The sequence below is a fragment of the Bos indicus x Bos taurus genome, chromosome 16 (genome assembly GCF_003369695.1).
Source record: "Bos indicus x Bos taurus breed Angus x Brahman F1 hybrid chromosome 16, Bos_hybrid_MaternalHap_v2.0, whole genome shotgun sequence".
Lineage (NCBI taxonomy): Eukaryota > Metazoa > Chordata > Mammalia > Artiodactyla > Bovidae > Bos > Bos indicus x Bos taurus.
In genome coordinates, this window is record NC_040091.1 from 36,581,941 (window position 1) to 36,599,918 (window position 17,978).

At 40.7% G+C, this 17,978-nt stretch overlaps 1 protein-coding gene across 1 annotated transcript in view; it reads right to left on the reverse strand.

Moving 5' to 3' along the window:
* Positions 1–411: 411 nt before the first annotated feature.
* Positions 412–17,978, reverse strand: part of SELP (selectin P) — a 43,509-nt gene continuing 25,942 nt past the window's right edge. The window contains exons 8-14 of the mRNA XM_027564752.1: positions 16,546–16,734; positions 8,181–8,393; positions 6,962–7,147; positions 5,931–6,050; positions 2,961–2,991; positions 1,806–1,861; positions 412–1,143 (exon numbers count right to left, since the gene is read on the reverse strand). Coding sequence (XP_027420553.1) covers positions 1,807–1,861; positions 2,961–2,991; positions 5,931–6,050; positions 6,962–7,147; positions 8,181–8,393; positions 16,546–16,734 — 794 coding nt within the window. The 3' untranslated portion in view covers positions 412–1,143; position 1,806. The remainder of the gene's footprint in view (positions 1,144–1,805; positions 1,862–2,960; positions 2,992–5,930; positions 6,051–6,961; positions 7,148–8,180; positions 8,394–16,545; positions 16,735–17,978) is intronic.

The following is a 17,978-nucleotide window of genomic DNA, read 5'->3' on the forward strand; positions in this document are numbered from 1 at the left end:
AAGCAGTGTGTCCCTAAATCTCGAGGTTACTACCAAAATTCTTGCAAAACCTTGTAACCTTTAGTTAGACTGTTTCACCATTTTTATTTGCGTGTTTTATTTGCATTTTATTTGCATGTTTACCTAGTCCGTGTGACATGTTCATTGCCTCGCTTTTCACAGAAAGGACAGCTATATTGTTTGGCTCTGTATTTTTTGTATCAGTTTCAGATAAGTACTGTGTAACTTTTAATAACGTATTTATTAAATATGTGAATCAAATAAAACACATTCAGGCGATGAAGACTTTTCTGCTTCTCTAATTTTCTTCTTGTGTGTTTAGGGTGGTGGTAAGATACATATTTGCCGACTCTAGTCTCGAGTTTGTAATTGGGACAACCGTGATTGTATATTACATTAATGTCAACAAAGTGATGGATACAGACTTTATTCAGCAAAATATCAAACACTAGAACATGGCATTTAGGGAATCCTTTTAACTAGACATTCAAGGATTGGTCTCTGGGTCCTCTGGGGGAGAGTGACGGCGGAGGGACGGTCTACAGTGACGTGTACCTTCCTGTCTGGAGCACCAGTCTTCTGTGGCCTCTGCAGCCTCTGGTGCCATCCAGAGGCCTCTCTTGGAGCTTCAAGGAAGTCCAGAAGGCTTCACCAACAGCAAGCACTGAAGACCCAGGAAATCCTATAGAAATTCCCTCAAGTCAGAGACACCTCCTGCCTTCCAACAAAGTAGAGGAGAACCTCCTCCAGTCCCAAAATAAAGAGGCATTTTTATTTTTCCAGTCTGGTCTTCTGGTGAGTCAGATGCTCTGGACTCTAGCTAATTAGTACCGCAAGTGACAGCTAGGCCAAAGCCCACAGAACACTGCAGAAAGACTCAGTCCCAGCTTCTGAGGCTTGTGTTGGAGGAAGAGGAAATGGAGCAGGAAGGGGTGGTGGGTGGAGAATTGGGGCTTGTGGTCCAGTCCGTCTGCTCTGGTGCAGAACTAATCTAAAGGAAATTCCATGTCCTTTATTCACAAGTATTTACAGAAAACGGCAGCAAATACTCAACAGTTATAATCAAGTCTTTTCGGGAAAGCTGATGTTCAAAAATAGGATCCTGTGGGGATTGGACGAGGTCACCAAGACAAGGACAGGTCTCTGAAAATGACAGCGAGAATTAAAATTATTGTATTTTCCTGAAAAATATCAAAGAAAGCTCTCATCATATGTACCCTCTAAGGCTTTGTATAATCTTTTTCTAGATTCCAGATATTCTGTCATCTAGGCTATTTAGGAAACTTAACCACTCACTGAGCTTTTTGGAAGAAAGAAGGTATTATCATATATGGCATATATATTATATGATAATATAACATTATAATATATGATAATATCATATTATTTTTGATAATTATATGATAATATCATATTATTTTTGTTTTCCCAGCAGGTTGCATAGGGAACTGGCTCCATAAAGTTTGTAAAATTTTTCTAGTTGTCATGATTTCTGATGATCAAGCAAGGCTACAGTATGAGTACCATCTAGCAGCCAGTAATGGGAATGTCATACATCCTGAAATAAGTTACATCTAATTAGAACACTTATATCCTGGAGTAAATGAAAATCCTCCTATATGCTCACCATCTATTGTACTCTTCTGCTGTGCCTGTCTCCCACTGCCAACACAATTTCCTGCATAGTTTGAACTCTAATATATGCTTAAAGCGTAACTCCTCATTATATAAAGAAAAGGCAAGCTTTATAGTCTTCTTTTTCCTACTGTCTGTTTCCTTCAAAAATATATCTGTAGGCAACTTACCTTAAGGGCTTGGGTCAAACGCAGCATTTGTAAAAACTCCGTATGTTCCTAGGTGGCTAAAGAACAGAAACACAAAGGTGAACTTGCCATATGATGCTTTGTCCTTGACCCCAGTCCTTCACAAAGTTCATCCAGAGACCATGAAATACCACCCAGCCCTGAAATTCTCTGACTTTAGAGGGAAAGAAGAGTAAAAATCAAAGAGATTTTCAAGATCCCAATCAACTGTTCTGGGTAATTTTCTTTGTGCTTCATACCCAAGTTATTGTTGATACTTTAGGTACTGAATACCTGCTCTGACCCCTGTTGTAGCCTCTTCCTGGTGAGAGGAAATCCTTTTAAAATTCTACCCTTAATACTTGATCATACGGCAATACTTTTCAAAGAATGGTAGTACTGCTCTCTATAGCAATTTTTAAAATTTTTCATAATGAGCAAGACTTATTATTGACATTTAGGCAGGGACTAAGGATGCTGGATGTCCTAAAATGCCCAAGGCACAAAAGAATTGTCTTATACACTCCACACAACTTTAGAAAAGCTACTCAACACTCCTGGAGGTGAAAAATCTCTGAGCCTAGAACTGAACAGCTTTACATATAAATGTTAAGTTTTTTGTGTGTATCTTTTAAAACACAATTACCATCTGAATTAAGAGAAGATAATAACAGGTTTTCCAACTCTTCGCCAGAATAATTCATCATTTTAAAAAATCAGGTTGGTGTTGACAACACTTCGGATACTGTTTGACTCACTAATAGACTATTCCTGCCAGCTGACCTTTCTGACTGTTGCCTTCATCGTGATTCTACCTGAAGGTACAAGTATCTGATGGATGATGACCTCATAGCACTGCTAGTGTGGTGCCCCAGTTCCAGTGTGTTATTTCTATGTCACTTTCCCTTGTATCTTGTATTTCTCCCTTATATTATCATTAGGGCACTTAGTGATTTTTTAAAAATATTATGTATTGCTGGGACATATTACTGGTAAGTTTTGCTTCAGAATTAGTCTAGGGGACATTGCCAAAGACTGTTTCATAAAAGGCGTGTCTGTATAGTCATTCTGACATACTCATACAGTGAATTAATAATTCATAGAGTGAATTAAAAAGTCAAACTAGAAAAACTTAACCATAAAACATTTCCATCTTACCTTTGAGGGTTCAAGGGGCTTTTTCCATCATCTGAAATAAGCAAGAAGACACAGACAATTGGTTTAAAAGAAAAAAAATGAGATGAAGGGGAAAGGTCATCAGCGATAGGGTTATTGAGGTAAGTCAGCAGACTGATTTCCAGGCAGGCTTATTATAAGGGACTTATTGGGAACAATCCCTCCCTGAGAGGCGGGACCTGTTTTAGGCTAAATTAAACATTCAGTAGTATGCAACTCCAGAGTCCGCTCATCTTTCTTCTCTTCTCTTTCTCTAACAACCTGTCCTCCTACCTCTGGTCCCTGACTTCATCCCCTTGGCTACTCTTGGTGTCGTTGAGACCATCGGTTCTCAAAACCCATTTCTTTGGCACCTGAGACCCTCTGCATTTGCATTCTGTCCATACTCTCTTAATCATTATTTGGTGGTGGTTTAGTCATTAAGTTGTGTCCGACTCTTGCAACCCCATTTACTGTAGCCTGTTAGACTGGGGTTTTCCAGGCAAGAATACTGGAGTGGGTTGCTGTTTCTTTCTCCAAGGGATCTTCCTGACCCAGGAATCCAACCTGGGTCTCCTGCATTGCAGGCAGATTCTTTACCAACTGAGCTTGGGCAAGCTAATTGCGTAAACAAACCCAAACATAACAGTGGGTGTTTTCCTTCCCTGATCATATACACTATCAGGGGCCTCCTGTCATAATCCAGACACTGAACTCTGATTGTGGACACTTTAAACATGGCAGCATGTCTGTCAATCATCCCATGGGTAGATACAAAGGGGAAAGCATCTCATGCCTGAATGAATTTAGAAAATATTAGGTGAATGAAAAAGAACAAGTGTATTTATTACAGGGCATGATTGAGCTTTCGGTGTGATAATGAGGGTGCACTTTGAATTTGCAGGAGAGGGACATAGTATGCAGGCTTTTCCTAGTATTTGAACTTGGAATCCTAGAAAGTTTAAAATCAAAGTGGGACAGATCAGAACATTCCATCCTCACAAATGAATTTTTTATTATATAGATATTAGAGGATGGGTGGTGGCTGATCCCTCTCCATAGTTTAGAGGGTTCACTGGAAATATCTCAAAACTAAAGAAAGAATTTGGGGAAGATGCAGGAACAGGATTCTTACACGGTGATGGAGATTGGGATCAGGGTCTTAGGAGCTCTTGCCTCTGCCTTCTGGATTAGGTTAAGCAGGCACAGATGTTGCGTGGAGGGACTGGTTGTAGATTTTTGGTCTTTAAGCAGAGTTACTGTTTATCTGTTGTCCTATTCACTCACTCACAGGAGAGTATATGAAGGAACTTTGGAAAATCAGCCTAATGCAATGGTGGCTTTGTGAAAGGAGAGAGCATGAGAATAGGGAACAAGGGGTTCTTCTGAGCAGTGAAGAATAGGTGTTGAAATTTCAATTCCAGGAGAGTGCTGGCAAGTACTTTTAACATAGCCACTTTCTGTCCCTGGATTTGAGCATTCCTGACCCCTTTGATACCCCCAGTTTGATGAGGAAAGATGGGCACCTCATTAGCTTATTTGAAGAGGCTTGTTTATGTCAGAAAGAGACAAATACCATATTATATCACTTAAATGTGAAATCTAAAATATCGCACAAATGAACTTATCTACAAAACAGACTCACAGACATAGAAAACAGACTTGTGATTGCCAAGGGGGAGGATGGGAGGATAAGGGATGAACTGGGAATTTGGGGTTGGTAGCTGCCGACTATTACATATAAATGAATAAACAATGTCCTACTGTATAGAATGGGGAACTGTATCCAGTCTCCTGGGATAAGCCATAATGGAAAAGGATATTTAAAAAAGAATGTATGTATGTGTAAAAATGAGTCACTTAGCTGTATAGATTGGCACAATATTGTACATCAACTTAAAAAAAAGAAGAGGCTTCTCCACTTAGGGACAGGCTGAGCATCTCAGGCAGACAATGAAAGGATGTTTGAACTCTTAAGAGAGGGTTCTCTTTTTTTATTCCTAGGCTACAGCTATCTTTTGATGAACAATCCGAGAAACACAGTTTCCCTTATAGAAAATCTTCATCCATTTGGGTCACTTTCTTGCCTCAATCCTGAATTAGCTCTACAAGTTTTCATGAGCACATACACATCTCTTAGCTTTCATACCAAGTCATTACTAAAGCAGCAGCTCTTTTACACTTCCTGCTTTGTTTTTCACTTCCTCCACTAGCTTTTTTTTTCCCCAATTCAGGTGCAATAAACTCTTGAACATAGCATTTTCCCAGGTATTTTGCCCTTTTAGGTCTATACATGCTATTATCTCTGCTGTAGCTCTATTTTGATTTTTTCCTTTGGCAAAATCCATCCCTCTTATTCTTCAAAGTTAAACTTAAAAGAGCCTTTTCTGCCCTATCAGTCTGGGTGGGACCCCTCTATTTTGTATTCCAGGAGTGGTCAGGTAGCATTTTTGCCCTAATGCACTTGATACACTTCAGTATTAGCATTGATTTAACTTGAAGTCGCCTACTGAATTATACATTCCTTACTATCAAGGACCATCATTCTGGGTTACACTACCTAATCAGTTGACCAATAAATGGCTATTGTGTGAAAGAATGAATGAATGAAGTATAACTCCTTTCTAGTTAGTTTTGGCAATAACCAAGGTTACCTGGACCAGAAGCCCCCAAGTGTCAGTATGCACACTGGCCTCATAAAATCTTAGTAGGTGGAGTTGGGGTGGGGAGGAACTTTTGAAAATTTCAGATTTCCAGGCCCATGTCCAGATTTCCATTATATGAGGATCTGTGTTTTATTTTTTCCCCCTAAATTTGACTCTGATGGGAGTTGGTTCTCAGGACCACTTAACTTGGCTTTATTTTCTTTTAATGCAAATGTTTTCAGACATGAACTACTGAAGTTGTGGTTTCACTGCCTTGCCCCAAATCACATGAAAGAAGAAAATAAGGAGAATACCGTTTCCAATTTACCTTTTTGTCTGCAACGCCTTCTTAGCAGAGCCAGGAGAATTGAACCCGTCACTAAGCCTGTTGTACCAGCTGCTGCTCCACCAACATAAGTCAGGGTTTCCTGGATGGTCAGTGGCCCTGCTGTAAAACAAAAACACACACGTGTGAGACGTAAGAAGTGTTTCGTGCAGAAGACCATCATTCCCCCAGAAGGGCCCCAACAACGCTAAGGTGTGAGATCAAATAAGTCCTCCAAGGTCCTGGCAGTGCTAACAACCCAGCACAAAAAGCCTGGAAGTTGCAAATCACTGCAACAGAATGGGACACAAGCAGGACTTGATTTTCTTCCTAATGCTTAAATATCAAACATAATTTCTAAGGAGTCAAGGTACAGACTCAATAAATGGAATTAGATGATTAAATGGCAGTTTGGACAAACACAATAAACTGGGTAATTTGAGGGGGAAGGTAATTGAAGATTCATTTTTATGACAAAGAGTAGTTACAACAAGCCACTAGAGGGGAAAAAACATGGAAGGGGATGAAATAAACCTTACAAGCAGAGCTTGATTAAGGAAGACATAGGGTATTATTTGGGGGAGGTATATGGTAAACAAAGGTTTGCTGAGATAATGAATTAGGATTCTTCATTAAATAACCTTCTGTTTAAAACATCTTGAAACTTCAAGATATATTAGGTTGGCCAAGAAGTTCATTTGGGTATTTCTGTAAGATCTTATGGAAAAACCCAGCTGGACTTGTTGGCCAATCCAATACTATACAAAGATTATAAGGAAATGAGAGGATTCATTTCACAAATTGGAGCTTTGAAAACGTAGTGGTGATTGTTTACACAGAGTCACGAAATTTGATTCCCACTGCGCTGCATAAGATTCAGAGATTCTGTTTGATTCATTGTGAAACAATTCTTAAACTCAGGGGAAACCCAGTGATAGAAAATGAGACCACTGTTAAGAAACACACAGAGGAGAAAAACTGATTTCATTATTTTCCATATCAAAGTGACTTCCTAACCTGTATGAGACACATACCTTGACAGGTTGGCATGGTCGTTGACCACTGACCATTCTCTTGGCATACTGTTCTTTCTGAGCCATTAAGTAATTGACCCTCTGGGCAATGGAAGCTGCAGGTTGATCCATAGCTGAAATTTCCCCAAGGGTTGGAGCAGTTCATCACTATTGGCTCAGTAACAGGTAGCTTGGCGCATTTGACAGCTGCAGAAGAAAAAAGAATGTAGGAAAAGCGAACATACAGAAAGCACATAAAAGATTATGGTTTCATATGAAACATAGCTAGGGTTGCCAGTAGATGTGGTGGAATACAAAAGATCAGAAAGGACATGAGCTATTTTTGATATTTCCACAAGTTCTTCCAACATCAAATGTACTGAGATATACACTCAAAGAAGGATAGCCGAAGAACTAAGGAGGGCTGAAAGTGGCGATTCAGTAAATAAACTTCCAGTGGATTGATCAGTCTTGCCCACAAAAATACTATTTACAGAATTTTGCTTCTCAAAAGTATTGTTGTCCTAAATATTATTATTACTACCACTGGCAATTAACTGCCATGTCAGCACATGTTTCTTGAGATAACAATTGTTCAGCATACCTGACCTCTGAAAGTTTGAAAGAAGTAGAGACCACCATTCTCTTTAAACTGTTTTTCAGGGCATTTCAGGATATTCTCCCAGATTTGTGTACAGAAAACGAAATTTAACTCAAATTTAACTCAACTCAGGAGACTGAATTTAACAAATATTGTTGGGCAATACTGACATTTGCAAAACACTGTTCTGTGCTTCATAGGGAATACAATGATGGAAGAGGCACACTGCTTCATGCATAGGGTATAGGTCTTCAAGAGGTAACATTCATAATTTATCTTTTTAATTGGGTTCCAGTTATGAAATATGCAATGTTTACAAGGCCACATCATTAATAGAATTGTACCTTGTAACTCACAATTCATATAGCTGGTTTCATGTTCAGCATGCTTGTGGCTCTAACACATTTTGTCATTTCCATGTGTTTCCTCCTTTAGGAGTACCAGGGCATTAGCTTGCGATGTAAGGAAGGGGAAACATGATATGCCTGTTGCTCATTACTTCTAATTGGGATTGCTGTGGGTTTCATAGAGGAGCTGACCCTTGAAGTGGTCACTGGCATTGGGTAGGATTTCGACAGGCATGGACAATGCCTAGCATGCTAGGAGACAGCATCGGCGCTGCCTGCTGTTTCGCCTCACCTCTGCACGTGGGAGCTGCTGCCGTCCATTGTCTGGAAGGTCTGCACTGGAGAGCACTATCTCCCAGGAGTGTGAATCCAGCTTTGCATCCAAAGTGGCAAGTGGTATTCAAACCAAAGTTCCTCACATGATGCTGACAGGACATTGTTCCCTGCTTCGGAGCGATGAGGGTTGGGCATTGCACCCCTGGAGCAGGAGCTGATACTGTGTCCACTGTGAAAAGAAAATGTTTCAATTTACAGAGCTCCCAACTAAGAGGAGCACAACAGAGTTAAGACTGACATACAGTAACTGTCTTCTGGTCCTTTCATAATCAGGGAGGTTCTAGCAATAGCTCCTTAAGGAAGTTAAGGAAAACTATTAAAATCAGGTATGGAAAACCAGGGGCTTCCCTGGTGGCTCAGCGGTAAAGAATCTGCCTGCAATGCAGGAGATACGGGTTCATCCCTGGTGTGGGAAGATCCCCTGGAGAATGAAATGGCATCCACTCCAGTATTCTTGCATGCAAATTCCCATGAACAGAGGAACCTGGCAGGCTACAATCCATGAGGTCACAAAAGAGTCAGACACAACCTAGCAACTAAACCATCCACCACCATAGAAAACCAGATGAAAACAATTATCTAAAATTATCCTTGAAGAGATGATTACCCTGGCCAGAAGAAGAATTTGGGGAGAGGATGTCAATGTACTTATAATAAGAAGAAAACAAAACCAAAAAAAAAAAAAAAACCAGAATAATGGGTGTAGAAATATGAAAATTCAGCAAAATATGCATAGACCAATTGCTTGCCCATTGCTGCTCTATTGGGAGGTGTTCATTATCTTCAGGCCAAAGGTCAACATGAAATGTGAGGTGAGGAAGATGCCACTGGCTCTGTCATTAACTTGCCACGTGGCAGAGAGATGACAACTGACCTCTCCCCACTTCAGTTCCTTGATTTGAAACATTTGACCAGTAACTCCACCCCTAGTGTTCAGCTGGTGATGAAGAAATGGAAACCATTCAATGGACCCAACAAAGCTCTTTGAGAAAAAGAGGCCAAAATTATGAAAGAAAATTTGTGCTTAAAAATTAGTATATCTTTTATTCACAAATATGAAAAAATCCTGCCTCTCCTTATATGTCTTTTAAATCCATAGGCTATGTTTCCTGTATCCCAATAGATAACCCACTTCATGACAGAAGTGAAACTTTCACAATCATAATAATATTATGTGTACCTGTCACATAGTAAGAGTGTTTGTAAGTATTTGTTATTTTTGTTGAGAAAATTTCTAGAAGAAGAGCTGTCTTGCAAGGATACAAGACATGTATCTTTTACATTTGCAGGTTGGTGGGGGTGCTATCCATCTCCCGGAAGTTGTGCACTCAACATGGTTGGACCCCTCCAGCTTCAAGCCCTTGTTACAGGAGAAATGGCAGATTGAGCCAACAATGAATTCTCCATGAGTGTCAGGACAGTCCAGGCTTCCCTGCTCGGGGGCAGATAGTTCTGGACACTTGATGGCTGGAGAACCAAATCAAGAATGTCACAATCTCCAAATTGATCTGGAAACCCTGTTTTGCACCAAATTAATTCATTCACGTTTTCAACAAATTGCACTACCACTGTCTCCAGTGTTTTGCTAGGTAGCAGACATTTCACAACAAACACAAGTCATGAAGTGCAGAGGGCAGGGGAAAGGATGGTGGGTTTGCAAAGAGGAGTATAGGGAGAAATTCTGAAAATGAAGGAGTCAAGGGTTTAAGCAGTCAGACTCAAGAATTCACCATTTCATCCTCTTTTCTCTAAACTTTTTGCTTCAGAGACTTCGTGGCCTCCCTGACTCTCACCATCCTCTTTGTATAAGGGCAGCCCAAGGTTTCATTTCTGTCCTTCCTTCTGCCTGAAACTCCTTCCGGTTAGATATCCTGCTATCTCCACAAATTCAGCACATCTACACCTGCAATGATCATGTTATGTCCTAAACTACTATTCCTTCCATTTGGATCCCCAGGCCTTCTTTTTTTAGAAAACCACAGTTTCATAGCACAGGTAAGTGCAAAACCTCCTGGTCAAGCTAGGATATTCCCCGGGAATTCCCTTAACTGACCTCATGTGCTCTTGCCTCTGGGCCTTGACTCCAACTACCCTAAATTTCTTTCCATTTTCATTGAATAAAATCCCAGCCATCCTCTGGGATCCAATCAGACAACAGCCTTTCCAAAGCCTCTTCTGATCACTGCAACTTGAAGTCTTCTCCTCTAAACACATTAGTGTTTTTGTTTGAACTCTCATGCTATCATATCACATGTCAACTCTTCCCTCATCTCCTGGATGGAAAGCTCCTAAACCTGAGAATCATAAATCTCTGTGTCTCCCACAATCACACTGCAGGATCTCAAGAGGTGGTATTCAACAACCATATGCCAAGTGTATGAGTAAATGAATTCACTATTTCCCTCAAAAACTATTTTTATAAATTTATTGAAGTTACGTATTTATCTTAGGATCATGTCTTTCTCTCAGTGACATTCTCTGACATGAGACTATTATTTATCTACAAATATTGGGTTATTGGAGATTTCCTGGTAGCTCAGCTGGTAAAGAATCTGCCTGCGATGCACCCCGGCTTGATTCCTGAGTAGGGAAGATCCCCTAGAGAAGGGATAGGCTACCCACTCCAGTATTCTTGGGCTTCCCTGGTGGCTCAACTGGAAAAATATCCACCTGCAATGCCAGAGGCCTGGGTTCAATCCCTGGGTTGGGAAGATCCCCTGGAGAAGGAAACGGCTACCCACTCCAATATTCTGACCTGGAGAATTCCGTGGACTGTAGAGTCCATGGGGTCGCAAAGAGTTGAACATGACTGAGTGACTTTCACTCATGTTGGGTTATTCCAAATTAAGTGACTGTTCTTTCTTTAAATCCAAGGCTATCTGAATGCAATGCCTTGGTCAGATAAAGCTCATTTTGCTTAGCTGTTTTGCTTTTTTAAAAAAAAACCTCTCGAAGCCCTGTGAAACACCTCATGGAAAAGTATTGGTTTTTTCATGCTGGCCCACATTTTTTTGGGGTGGGCTGTTCACTGAAGGACTGTGGATCCTGATTGTGTGAAACCATTCAGATAGCCAAAGTAACATACTTAATTTCAGTTTAGAACTATGAAATTGTTGAGTAATTAATGAATCCATGCCTGGCAGATCAATTCTGTTTATCAAACATTTATTATCTATTGGTATAAGTCATAGAGTTTAAATCATTTATGAACATTTTTCCTCAAATAGCTTTTTCATAATCTCCCAGAAAATACATAATGTCAGCTATACCCCAGGAAACAGTGCCTAACGCAGAGTAGAGGGGTCTAAAAATATTTGTCAAAAGAATGAACGTTAGTAAGCACAATTTAATTTGGATGCATTCTGACAAGTGTTTTTACATGATATGAAAAGAAACAAGAGGAGTTCCTGTTTTTAAAAATTGACTTAAGTGACCCCTAGCATACAAAGAGAATTCCACAGCATTAAATCTACTTGGGGGATATGCTTTGGTCTCAGTTCTATGAGTCTTTTTCTGCCAAGGTTATAAACACAGCCTTTTGTGTCTAGGAAAGTTTCTGAACCCTCTTCTGTAAACATAAACCTTGTCAAATCAAAGGCCCCTAAGAAGGATTTGACTAACTTGCACAAGGAAGCCTGTTTTCCGGTCTGAGGGGCAGACTTGATGAGGTATGTGGAAGCCCATTCCAGATCTGGCAAGTGGTGGGCACTCAGCAATGGGGGCTGAATTAAATTTAGGAAGTTGGTGGAGTGAGGGGGCCTAGTGCAGAGGTAGAGGATGAGATTTTTACCAAGAGATGACCTCTCTGGGTAACAACAAAAGGTAGTCATATTCTTGAGCCTACTCTAAAACTTTATTAAAAACTGACTTATTACAAGAAGAATAGGAAACGGATAAGGGCTGGTTTTATTACCGTATTTAATGCTCTATTTTCATGGACTTCAAAGCAATGCTGTCTATTGAAACGGTCTTCATTGATGTTTTCTTTGATTGGTGATGTAGGGGAACATGATGGCATGTGAATTCATGAATTAGTGGGTTCACAGACATGCTGTCATCAACTGATAAAATATTGCTTTATATTATTTTAATTTTAATGAATTCTTTGTCTCTGTGTATTATTATTTTTTTTTTTAGCTTGAGTCAAATGTGGTTTTGTCATGAAATTTTTGGAAAGAAAAAATAGTGTACATAATAAATTCCATTGAGTTGGTGGTTCTAAACTCAAACTTTGAAAATAAAGACTGGCAATCTTCACGGAGTCAGATAAAGGTTGGAGGAGTGGAGAAATGAAACAGAGACATGAGCCAGGCCAGAGCTTAGAGGGCACCAGTCTACTGTATTTTAGATCTTGGATGAGCTGGGGTGTGGCAGAAGCACAGAGCTAGGATTGGGACTCAAAACCAGGACCCATACCTCCCCATCAAGGTGAGGTTGGTCATTAGGTGTCAGGTCCAGCAGTTGAACAGGGTCTCCAGAGAGTCAGTGACAACGTGATTGAGGGAACAGTCATCGTATCAGGATAGTGGCCCAACAGCCAGGAATGTCGGGGACAGAGCAACCAGATGGGAGCAACTCAATACCGCTTATGCTCAGGGAAAAGAATTCAGGTCCTAAAGGCAAGGGGGAAGATTAGGAAATGCAGGTGGAGCTCAAGTCCTAGAGGGCCCAGGAAACTGGCGTTCTAACAGAAAGGGAAACATCTGTGGACTTACTCAGAAAAATGGAGCCCCACTTTGCACCGTGAAACAAGAGACTGTGCTCCACTTGCCACATCGCCCCTGTGTACTTGGTAGCCCTCAGTCCCCTCTGATAGAGTCCAGGACTCTGCAGAGTACCATGTGAGAATCAGAGTTCACTGCTGAAAGTTTCAAAATTCATGGACTCAGGCATATGGGAAAAGAAGAGGAACTCTCTGCCTAAATCTAGAGCCTAAATTTGGAGAATGAGATAGAAACACAGGTCCAAAGCCAGAGCTAACTATCAGGTTCAGACCAGGTCGGCAGTTCCAAAGCCCATAGCTCACGAAAGCTGCTGCCCACGGTCAAGTTTGGTTTTAGACACTGGGCAGGGCCAGGCCTGAAATGCCACCTCTTGTGGAGAAAAGGAGGTGGAAAAGAGTCAGGAGGAATGGGGGCTTCAGAGATTACAGATTTAACAACCATGTTGATTGCAATGTATGATTTAAAACTTTCATGAGAAAAACAAAAACAAAAAACTTCAGTGAGGTATTTCTTATATCTCAGGGTTTTTTTTGTTTTTTTTTTTTAAATTTTTTAGCCTTAAAACAGAATGTGGAAAAATAGAACTTGTGATAAATGCCTATGGAATAAACAAATGAGTGATTGAAAAATCTGTGATGAAGCACAAGCCCTGAAGATATCAGCTATCAAAGTCCTAGATTTCTTGGATGGCTTGTAGTGGTTTTTTTTTTTTTTTTGACAATAGATGATAGCATTTTAGACTTCCCAGGCGGTACAGTGGTAAAGAATCTGCCTGCCAATGCAGGAGACGCAAGATATATACATTAGATCCCTGGGTTGGGAAGATCTCTTGGAGGAGGAAATGGCAACCCACTCCAGTATTCTTGCCTGGAAAATTCCGTGGACAGAGACCCATGGACAAAGGAGCCTAGCAGGCTACACTCCATGGAGTTACAAAGAGTCGGACAAGACAGCACACATACGCGCACAGTAGCATTTTATGTACTTTAGCCTACAGGATCCTTGTCCAGGGGAAAAGCCTCAGAGGTGTCCTGTCCACTCCTCTCCTTTTGGAGTTGAGAATATCAGGGTGTGACATGATCTTCTGTGTGACTCCATAACTTCAGGGAAGAGCAATACAAGTCTATGGATATTAATCTAGTGCTCATCCCACAAGAAGGAATAAGAAAGAATAAGTATTTAGCACTTTTCACTAATAGATTTCTAAAAACATATTCACTCACTTGATCACTCATCTAAAGTTCATTTTAAAACAATTGCTACTGCAGTTGCTGCTGCAACTAGACAAGAGCAGTGAAATTTATGAATGACTATCACTGCAGATGGTGACTGCACCCATGAAATTAAAAGTCGCTTGCTCCTTAGAAGAAAAGTTATGACCAGCCTAGACAGCATATTATAAAGTATAGACATTACTTTGCCAACAAAGGTCCATCTAGTCAAAGCTATGATTTTTCCAGTAGTCATGTATGGATGTGAGAGTTGGACCATAAAGAAGACTGAGTGCCAAAGAATGGATGCGTTTGAACTGTGGTGTTGGAGAAGGCTCTTGAGAGTTCCTTGGATTGCAAGGAGATCCAACGTGTTAATCCTAAAGGAAATCAGTCCCGAATATTCATTGGAAGGACTGATGTTGAAGCTGAAACTCCAATACTTTGGCCACCTGATGCGAAGAACTGATTTATTTGCAAAGACCCTGATGCTGGAAAAGATTGAAGGCAGGAGGAGAAGGGGACGGCAGAGGATGAGATGGGTGGATGGCATCACTGACGCGATAGACATGAGTTTGGTAGGCTCTCGGACCTGGTGATGGACAGGCTTGGACCTGGTGATGGACAGGGAAGCCTGGTATGCTGCAGTATGTGGGGTCTCAAAGAGTCAGAATGGACTGAGCGACTGAACTGAATTGAGCTGAGCTGACCTGGGGTTTAGAAACTGGCCACTGGGTGGCAGTGTAGTGCAGTGGTAAAAGCTCTAGTCCTCTAATCAGGCTAGACCTGGGTTTGAATCCTAACTGCACACTTTGTAGCTAAGATGTAGCACACATATCTTTGCCAGCTATTTATCTTCTCAAGCCTCCACTTCTTCATCTTTAAAACAGGGATAATGATAACCATGTTAAGGATTGTGTGTATTGAATGCAAAAATGCAAATATAATAGCTGGTACTTAAGCAAACAATAAAAGTTAGCTATTATTGCTGGTTTTATTATTCCTGACTGTAGTACATGGAATAACAGAACAAAAGAACCCAAAAAATGGTGACTTTTTTTTCCTTTGAGAATATTGCTTTTATTCTGGGTTTCATATGTTACAGGTAAAAAAATACTATATAATTGCTTATTCCTGCAACTTAAATTGTGTAATGACTGTTTTTTTTTTAATTTATTTATTTTTAATCGGAAGATAATTGTTTTACAATATTGTGTTGGTTTCTGCCACACAACACGAATCAGCCATAGGTATACGTATGTCCCCTCCCTATTGAGCCTCCCTCCTGTCTACCACCCCATCCTAGCCCTCTAGGTTGTCACAGAGCAAAATGATGATGTTTGAAAGAGCTATAAATGAATCAGTTTGCAAACTTCTACTTTAGAGTACACTATCTTTGGTGGCTCAGATGGTAAAGAATCTGTCTGCAATGCAGAAGACCTGGGTTCAAGCCCTTGGTTGGGAAGATCCCCTGGAAAAGGGAACAGCTACCCACTTCAGTATTCTTGATGGGAGAATCCCCATAGACAGAGGAGCCTGGCAGACTACAGTCCGTGCAGTCACAAAGGGTCAGACGCAACTGAGCGATTAACAGTTTCACTTTCATATACCAGATATGTGTCAGCCAGATGTTTCAGGGGAATCATAGCTAAGATCTGGCCATTGCCTTTGAGGATCCACTAATTCATTGTCAATAAGGCTTGAGCTTGAATAAATTTAACCAGCAAATGAGAAGATTCAGTTCAACAGATACTTGTCACACACCTACATTTTTTCCTGTCTAGCTGCTGCAGGACATGCAAAGATGAAGTTGGCGCAGTTCCTGCCCTCAGGGAGCTTGTAATCCATATGGAACTGGAGCAAGGAGGGGCTATATACAAATCCTTAGACTGTGAGATCCTCGAGGGGCTGGGATGAAATCACACCCACCCCTGAGATAAGCTCAGTGTCTGGGGCTTAGCAATGCTCAGTGAAGGAGGGTGTGGGAATGAATAAGAGTGTAGTAGGAGAATTCTTTATAATGAAGTAAAAGTCCCAGTGACATAGCTGAGCTTCATCACTAATAGTATGAATTTCCATAAATTACCTAATCTCTGAGCCTCTATTTTCTCATCCATAAAATGGTGATAGTATTGCCTGTCCTCTTTATTTCAGGATTGTGATAAACATCAAACGTCACAATGACACTGAAATACATTATGGAACTATGAAATGGTTAAAGTTATTGTTACAAGAATATTCGAGGGGGGAAGCTTTTGGTCTAGATTGTTATGCCTTGAAGAGAAGCCTTTCTTTAGCTTGAGATTTTCATGAATTCCTGATGATGATGCTCCATTCTATACTGTTACCTGAGAAGCCACAAGAAAGGATAAACCCATGGTCCTACCTTCTTCACACGTTGGTGGGGAGCCCGTCCAGTGTCCAGATGGAGTACAGTCCAGTCTTTCTGGTCCGGATAAAGAGAATCCCTCATGACATGTGAACCAGCATGTGGACTCATAACTGGAACCTCCAAGAGGTTGGACACAAGTCTTTTCTCCATTCTGAGGGTTTGGCAGAGCTGCGCAGGTAACAGCTAGTGTGGGCATAGCCAAGGAGGAGAGAGGAGATTGTTTTAGAACACAGCCACTTAAAGCAGTGTGTGTGTGTATGTGTGTGTCCTTAACAGACCAGTGCAGTACTGGATTAGACGATTGTTTAAATTTCATGGTACCAGTCACCAGTTAGACGTCCTGAATGTGTGAAACGGCAGCTGACAGTGGGTTGGTATTCTGAAACGCTTACCCCTAAAGGGATTTAAAAGAGCTTTAGAGGTGATTTAAAAGGATGCTGGCACTTTGTTGGGAAAGATGGTGATGGTGATGCAATTCATGTTAATTACCCCTGGATGGGAGTGGGAGTGACTGCTCCCTTGACACTTTCTTCAGAGGTAGACCCATTAACCTTGCCAGAAAACAATGACAAGTAATTGGAAATAGGGAAATGGAGTAAAATACTTTCTCCCCTTCCAAAAGTTCCTTCCCCCAACCAAGTGATGACCTCTGGGTCCAAAACCTGCCTCTGTTACTCACTAGCAGTGCATCTCTGGACAGTAAACATACTGAACATCAGTTGCTTCATCGATGAAATGGGAAAAATAACAATCTTTGCTTTGCAGAGAACCTCAAATTTATTATTATATAAAATAATAAGTTAACAAAATCCTAGGCAAAAATTAAATTAAAAAATCATGACACAAAGTAGGCAAGTAATGTAACTGGCCATCTGCAAATGCTCTTTCCACCAGTCTCATCCTACAGTGACCAGCAGCAAATGACTCTGCCTGTCTACTTACAAAAACTGGTCAACAAGATATCACAGTTCTTTGCCACAGTTTATCCCTGTGGAGTTTGTGGTGCTAGAGGATTTGATTTGGTTGGAGATCATGCTCTGTGACTTTAACCTCTCTGAATTTCCGTATGTTTATTCACCTTTAAAATGTGGATAATAGCATTACATAGTTCTCAGGATTTTTATAAGGTTCAAAAGTGAAAACACTATGTATGCAAATGTTAATGGCTGCCAAGATATCCCTCAGCCAATTAATGAAATAAAACTCAATGAAACACACTGGCTTTTTAAAAAAAAAAGGATACATGGTTTAGGGTGTTTCTTCTTCATTGTTTGGCCTGATTGGGTCATGTGTGGCTTTAGACCAGAGACAGTGGTGGTGTGGATGAACCAGGGCTGTCTTTCAGCCACAGATTTGAACTGCCTGAAGCTTTGTGAGCATTTTCTGTACCTGTCTCTTCCCTTCTTCCCTTCTTCTCTCCAGCTACA